This window comes from Monopterus albus, unplaced genomic scaffold (assembly GCF_001952655.1).
Source record: "Monopterus albus unplaced genomic scaffold, M_albus_1.0 scaffold268.1, whole genome shotgun sequence".
NCBI classification, from domain to species: domain Eukaryota; kingdom Metazoa; phylum Chordata; class Actinopteri; order Synbranchiformes; family Synbranchidae; genus Monopterus; species Monopterus albus.
In genome coordinates this window covers 455,136-462,928 of record NW_018128148.1, presented here as the reverse complement: position 1 = coordinate 462,928, position 7,793 = coordinate 455,136, and the positions used below count along the sequence as shown (strand labels likewise).

Below are 7,793 nucleotides of genomic sequence, written 5' to 3'. Positions count from 1 at the left end.
GCTCTGAGGGTGATCTTGTGGGAGGAATGCAGAGGTAACGTTTGGCCAGGAGGCTCACTCTGGGGTATGTTGGTGAATTAATCTTCCACCATGCCAGGGGGTTGGTCTCGCTGTCTGCAATAGGACCTTGCAGGTAGCTGTTTAGTTCAGCCTCAAAAGCCTGCTGTTCTGTCAGATCAGATGTTGCAACAGGCTCAGTGTAGGACTTCTTAAAAAAGCTGCCCATTGTCTTCTTAGTGAGCATAGTGAGGCTCATATATGGCTCACATGTGCGGCTGGACCACAGGTCAGTGGTAGTAGCAAAGTATCTCACGTCCTTTAGCTCATTTTCCAGCTTTCCATGACACTCTTCGTAAAGCTGGGACGATGCGGTTTTGGAGAAGTATTTTCTGCCCAGAAGTTCGTACCTGGAGTCAAGCACTTTAAATAATTTCTTAAAACTGTCGCGCTCCACTGTGTTTAGGGGCATCATGTCTTTCACCAGAAAGAATGAAACGGCTCTCGTTATATCCTTGCTCCTTTTGGAACTCACTTCATAAGGAGTAATGGCCACAAAGGACGATGCGATCGACTTCTGCTTTGGTACAGCCCCGCTGCTAGCTCTACTTGTTGATGGAGTAACGTTAGCATCAGCCCACATTTTCATGCTTTCAGTGTGTTCACTGGGATGACACTTTTTTAGGTGATGGAATAGGTTGGTTGTGTTACCAGTTTTGGTTTTGAACGGGCTACGACATTTTTTACAGATCGTTTGAATCTGCACCTCATCGCTCTTCAAAAAGACAAACCACTTCCATATAACTGAATTTGTGCGACCTTGTTTGTCGGCATTTTTGACTACTTGCTCGATGTTTGTCTCACTTTCGCCACTGCTTTCACTCATTTTTGCCATCCTCGTCTCCAGCTTGTTTTGCAAAGTACTGTAGGAAATTTGCTAACTTCGTTCTCTGACGTGCACATTTAAAGCTGCATGTTGATTGGCTGTTGTCGCATATTGCTGCTGTGTGATTGGCTCTTACAAATTCATATCGAGTAAAAATGCAGAGAGCTTATCGTTATTGATATAGATTTTATTGCGATTCGATATTATATCGTTTATCGGCACAGCACTAATGCCATGGTGATGTCACGGTGGCGACACAGCTCCGAGTACAGCTCTGGTCCTCTGCCGACACCGTCAGTTCAGTGTTTCCCACAGAAATACATCCCAATTGTGGCGGTAGCTCGGGAGTGTGTGTGTCGAGGGGGGGCTCATGCTTTCATGAAAGATTTTTTTAAATTAAATATAGTAATGCTATAGTGCTGTTCATCTGACCTGTCCCTTATGCACAAGGTCTCCCACAGCAGCAGCATGCTGTCTGCTGCCCTCCTCCTACACCTCTCATTCAGCTCTCTCTCCCTGACACTCTCTTGCTGCTTCAGCAGCACTGGTTGAAACCAATAAACATTCTGAAAGAATCAACTGGATCACTAATCACTCTGATCGGACTGATCAGCTTTCCCATGTGTTTTTCGATATCCCCTTGGACTAAGGGGGCAAACATTTAGCGTCAGAGTTTATGAACTGGCATTAACTCTATCCACTTGCAGAGCAGTCCGTACACATCCAAGCTATATACAGCGCACTGACCTCGGCAAAAGCTGCATTCAGATGTTAGCTTAGCTAGCCTTACTAGCTTGTTAATACCATATTAGAAGATGTGAATCTCTTTTAATGTTAGAGGATCTGAGCAAGTACATGCTTTAAGCATGGCACTACATTGAAATAAGATTTAACCTGTTTTAAATCAATATATAGTGGTCAGTGTTGACATTGTGGCAACCCACCACAAATAAGTCAACATATGGGGAAACACTGCAGTCTCTCTAAAACAGGCAAACATGGCTGAAATGATGAGGCAGAAGGATTCAAATGGAAAAGTGGCTGAACTTACTTTAGTGATCTGCTCTTCATATTCCTGCCGCAGCTCTCCGGGCTGACTCACTCTGGGAAAACGCAGTGAAACTACACACAGAGAGCAGGTGAAGCACAGTGGTGAGGCCTTTCACCTTTGAATGGTTTTACACTCAAGCCGAGTTTCCATCCAGCTGAGTATGAGGGTAAACAGCTAGCAGACTGATACTATTATGGGATATCTCTGCCTGTATGCGTGCCCGTACCTGCCTGGTCAACCTCGGCTTCTTGCCCGGTGAGACGGCGCTGACACTGCAGTGGAAAGCAGGTCTGGATCTGCTTCCACAGCTCCTGGTTGACCAGCGTGTTGTTCCTGCTGTTTAGTCTGGCCCAGGTGGAAACTCTCTTCCTGCACATTGGACAGCACAGCGTGGCTTTATTGACTGTCTCCAGGAAGCAGCTCTGACAGAACATACACAGAGCACAGGTGTTAAACTGAAATGCAGCTCTTGTCTGAAAATAAATCAACAGACAACAACATCTGTCCCTAAAGGTTCTTCATTCAAACCCTGTCCTGCCAGTCAAAGTATCTAAATGTTTTCTTTGGGTTCCCAGTCCACACAGAACGGGTGAAATACTTGAAATGTAATTGATGTTATCCACGCTCTACAAACCTGTTTCGTTCATAGTTAACTCAAAGTGCTGTTGTATCGCCACCAACTCGTGTTTGATGCTTGTAGTGGTTAAAAACAAACAAGGTACCAGTCCAGAGGTAATATGTAATAGAACAGTATGTAGTTCATATATAGATATTATTTGTAATAGTTATGTAAGGCTGAGCTAAGTGTTTATGTAAGCTTGATCTGTTTCTCTTCTCTTGCTCAAGCAAGAATATCTTGGGCTGTGTCCCCCTTGTTTAATTTATGGGTAAACATCCAGAGCGACTTCCTCCTTAAATGGGGAATGGACATAGCTTCAGCCTTATGTGAACGGTTCATGTGCTCTGTTCAGATTTAGAGAAAGGAAATGTGCGCTAGGTCAATGCGACCTAGAAGTTCATGTACTGGACATCTTAGACAATGCTCGGAAGAAGGGCTGTGGAGCTGGCATGAGACTGTGTCTCTGGCTCAGGCCATAGAAGGCTGTGTAACTGGGAGAAGATAAAGGCTGGGATAGCTGGGTTAGGAGAAGAAGAATTAAGGATGGTCTTGAGTGTGCTTGTGGACCCGGCCGGGTGGACTATGGACTCCGACTGACTGTACCTTGTGACCAACAATGACTGATTGACGCTCTGACAATCTTCTTATTTAATACTTTATCTATCCCATTGCAGGAGGAGTGACTCTGTTCTCTGTTTCCTAACTAGCAGATTACTTATTCAACTACTACTCTGTTGAGAATAATTGTAATATTAAATGATTACTTAAATTGGGATCATTTGTCTGAATTAATTTAGTCGGTATCACATTCTAGCCACGACATGCTAACCACTGTTACCTTGCAGAAGGTGTGTTTGCAGGGCAGTGTCACCGGCTCCATGAAGATCTCCAGACAGACCGGACAGCGGCAGTCATCCAGAGACAGCGGGGCTCTTCCTCTCCTCCCTCTGTCTGACACTGAGGTCACCTCCACTTCCACCTCTGCATCTGAGACTGGGGCCATCTTCCTCCTCGAGCTACCTAGAAAACAGGATCAGAGAGCTTCAGAGACCACAGTCCATGTTCACAGCTAATTCATTTACTGTAAGTTTAAAATTCAGCTCCTGCCTAGTCTGCTCAGTGATACACATCAGGCATAATAACTCTGGTGATCCACACACCATTTTTTTAACAAAGCCTGGAGACAAAACAAATGGCTGATCAGAGTTCAGTCTGTGTGAGTCCTGTTCAAAGTATCATCACCAGAGCTGTGGTACTATGATTCACTGTGGCAACAGGACAAATAAGAGCAGTGCCCATACCAGCTGTGTAAGAATGGCGGTCTTAATACTTTTGTTGTACCTGTGGTAGATGGCAGTCTGCGGGCAAATCTGAAATTATCGCTTCTCTGCCAGTCTGTGCCTGCTTAGCAGGTGTTTTTGATAAGCAACTAGGTTTTACTCGCCTAGGTTTCAGTGCACATGCAGAACTGAGCATTGGTGTTGTTAACTGAAGTCTTTCTCCCAGTATATATAAAAACAAAAGCAAAACAAAGGGACAACTAGCAGCACTCGTATCCTTGTGACACTTCGGGTCAGGAGGTGGAGCTCTGACAGTCACCTGTATTAGGGAAGTAAAATGTTCTACCTACAATTTAATCACAATGGAAGCAGGAGGGCGTCAGACTGCAATTCAAAACAACATTTTTTAAAAACTATAAACACTGAAAGGATTTTTCTGCTTCATGTAAAGAAGACAAGCTAGTGAGACATGTTAGCAGTTATCCATTTATTTTTCGGTCTGAAATACTATGTTGAAAATCACCATCAGTCCAGCCCTCCCGGAATAAACATGGACCCAGCACCTCTCCTCATTTGACCCAAAAGTCCCAGAGCCTACAGAATTGCAGTGATAACACAACAAATGAGCGTCTACTCCGGTCAGTGAGCAGGAGAGAGGAGGACAGGAACAGAGCCAGAGCATTCAGTCGATCGCACTGCCATGGGCACAAACATAAATGAGCTGCAAATGTGCATGCCAGAGTTCATAGTGTTTCATCCTCACTGACAGTTTTCAGTTAACAGTAAGACAACAGGCGATAGAAATACTGTCATATACATCTCTCTCTCTCTCTCTCTCTCTAGTTTTAGCAAAGTTTGGCTTTCCCATTGTTTCCAAGCCAAGGTGTGCGGAGGCAATACGGATAGAAAACCCAATGTCAATTACAGTCGTTTGTCCTGGGTCATTTGTCCCAGTAGTCGCATTCCCGCTGCTGTCAAAAGCTGAGATGTAGAGTTTACATGGGATTTTTGGGCAGTGGGAAAGGGGCTTTAAATTGTTATATTACAGTTACAATCATTTCGTTTAGGTGGCAGTTTTGAGAATGTTTTAAATACTGAATGAACAATAATATAAACAGTACGCACATTTTTTGTAAATATGGTTTGCATGGGTTTAATTCTGACTGGCATCACACCCTTAGTTAGCATGGATGTACTGCTATGCAAATACGTGTGAGGTCATGTGATGACAGAATGCAAATGTGTGACATCATATAGTGACATTTAGTATCTTTTTCCAGGAAGCTTTAGCTATTTTCCATTGAAAATAGTCAGAAACACTGAGCTTCAGTGTCCCTGTGTCTCTGCCAGGCGGTCCATATTCGAACGGTCTGCAGCAGAGCGTTTAAGGCATCCATCTGCATGTCTGAGCACTTTAATCTGGGGATTATCTTGTTTGTTGCATTAAGAGCTTCTGCAGCAATGAGCCTCTCCTTTGTTTGCCGTGTGTTTTGAGTGTTTTGCATTGACCTTATATGGTTAATCATGGGAGCGTTTCAGACGGAATATGCAGCTCACCACACTGCTCACATTATCAGGTTGATTGTGATTTAGAAGAAAGTCACACCCCGTTTTTAGGGGTCGCCACAGCGAATCGTCACGCTGACAACTCACATGTTGACATTTGGCACGTGTTTTACGCCGAATGCCCTTCCTGACGCAACCCTGATTAAAACCCATGGTGCAGCGGCGAGAGCGCTGCGCCTTAACCACTAGCCTACCAGGGACGATCAGGTTGATTGTGATTTATCAAGGGAAATTATGTGGAAGTGTGCATGTGCACCATTTTATAAATCCAAATATTTTTTGGAGTACGCCAATCCTGTGTTTTGTGTGCAGGTACAATTTTTGTATGAATCCTACACAAAGTTTTAGAAATGAAGCCCTAGGTGGCTACCAGTTAACCACCTGTGCATACCTGGTACATATAATGAAATTCAGAGAGAAGACGACTTGTGGAACACAATAAATGGGATTATTTTTCACACTGTCTTTGCTTAACCGTATAACATACCAAATGCATGCAGACAGATGCTTTCATAAATTTTCAAAAGGTATGAAGCTTTGTTTCAATGAGCGGTAAGGGTACCAACAAATGTATCCATGTTTCTATTAGGTTTTTATTCTGTTCTTCCGGCGCCGACAGCGATGGCCGACCGAGGTTACTCGCGCTCTCTTGTGTTTGTTGTTTTTTTGTTTTCTTTATCTTGTGCAACTCATCCAGAGAAGAACTGTTAAATATCGGACAACTCACACCAAACTACCTTCCTCCGATTTTTGTGAACAATGAATGCTGTATGGACATTCTGATCGGAGGCGCAGCCGCGATATACAGGACCTGGAAAAAACAACACCGCCGGCGTGGAAAACGCTCTGGTGCAGTTACGACAGAGGGGAACTCGGACCTCACTCCCATCTATTCACCTGGCTAATCTCCGCTCCCTGGTTAACAAAATGGATGAAATTCTTCTCGTCAACAGGACTAACTCTGACTTTGCAAGCTCTGCTGCTTTGTGCTTCATGGAGACCTGGCTCAGCGACTCAAACATTCTCGACAGCGCGATTCGAATACCTGGGTTCCAGGTGTTCAGAGCAGATTGTGTAAAGGTGCTGACCAGGAAAACAAGAAGAGGTGGAATCTGCTTCTACATAAATGAAGGTTGGTGCACAGACGTCACAGTGCTACAGAGGACGAGTACCACAGACCTAAAGACTCTTGTTATCAACTGCAAACCCTTTTACTCTCCCCGTGAATTCAACAGTTTCATTCTAATGGGAGTGTACATAACACCGCAGGATAACACTAACGCGCTACGGCTCCTAGCAGAACTGATAACTAGCGTGGAGCTAGAACATCCAGACTCTGCACTCATTGTTCTAGGGGACTTTAACAGAGCAAATCTCACCCACAAACTGCCCAAATACAGGCAGCACATCACCTGTCCCACCAGGGACAAAGTCACACTGGACCACTGCTACACAACAATAAAAGACACCTATCACTCTGTCCCCCGTGCAGCCCTCAGACTCTCAGATCACTGTATGGTCCATCTTATTCCAACCTGCAGGCAGAAACTTAAAGCTGCAAAGCCTGTAGTCAAAACAGTGAAGAGCTGGACTGAGGAGGCTAATTCAGAGCTACAGGCCTGCTTTGACTGCACAAACTGGAGTGTGCATTGATTGCACAGATTAGAGTGTATGTGAGACTGCAGCTACAGACCTGGATGAACTCACTGACACTGTGACATCACACATCAATTTCTGTAAGGATGTGTGTGCACACAGAGACCTGCTCATACTGCAACAAGCCCTGGTTCACAGCCAGACTCAAGCAGCTTCGTCATGCCAAAGAGGAGGCTTACAGAAGTGGGGACAGGACTCTGTACAGCCAGGCAAGGAACACACTGACAAGGGAGATCAGAGCAGCAAAGAGGAGCTACTCTGAAAAGCTGAAAGCTCAGGTTTCAGCCAACGACCCCTCGTCTGTGTGGGGGAGCCTGAAAACCATCACTGGTTATAGGAAACCATCCCCCCCCGCTGAGGAGGACCGTCAACTGGCACAAGACCTGAATATATTCTACTGCAGGTTTGACACTCAACACCCCCCCACCCTCCCCACCACAGATCCAGCAGCTGCTCCCCCAACAATCACCAACCTTCCCTCCAGCCCCCCACCTCTAACGATCTGTGAAAAGGATGTGCGTGGCCTCTTTAAAAGACAAAACATCAGAAAGGCACCAGGCCCAGATGGTGTGACCCCCTCCTGCTTGAAAGTGTGCCCTGATCAGCTGGCCCCCATCTTCACACTCATCTTCAACAGGTCACTGTAATGCAGTGAACATGGCACTGCATTACATCCTGCAACACCTCGACTCCCCAGGGACCGATGCACTGGCCCTCTTTGTGGACTTCAGCTCGGCA

The 7,793-nt window shown here is 45.3% G+C and overlaps 1 protein-coding gene across 1 annotated transcript in view; it reads right to left on the bottom strand.

The window, feature by feature from the left end:
* rnf168 (ring finger protein 168) overlaps positions 1–7,793 on the bottom strand; it is a 23,586-nt gene that overhangs the window by 13,470 nt on the left and 2,323 nt on the right. Inside the window, exons 2-4 of the mRNA XM_020621824.1 lie at positions 3,392–3,573; positions 2,161–2,356; positions 1,935–2,005 (exon numbers count right to left, since the gene is read on the bottom strand). Of these exons, the coding sequence (XP_020477480.1) occupies positions 1,935–2,005; positions 2,161–2,356; positions 3,392–3,556 (432 nt within the window). The 5' untranslated portion in view covers positions 3,557–3,573. The remainder of the gene's footprint in view (positions 1–1,934; positions 2,006–2,160; positions 2,357–3,391; positions 3,574–7,793) is intronic.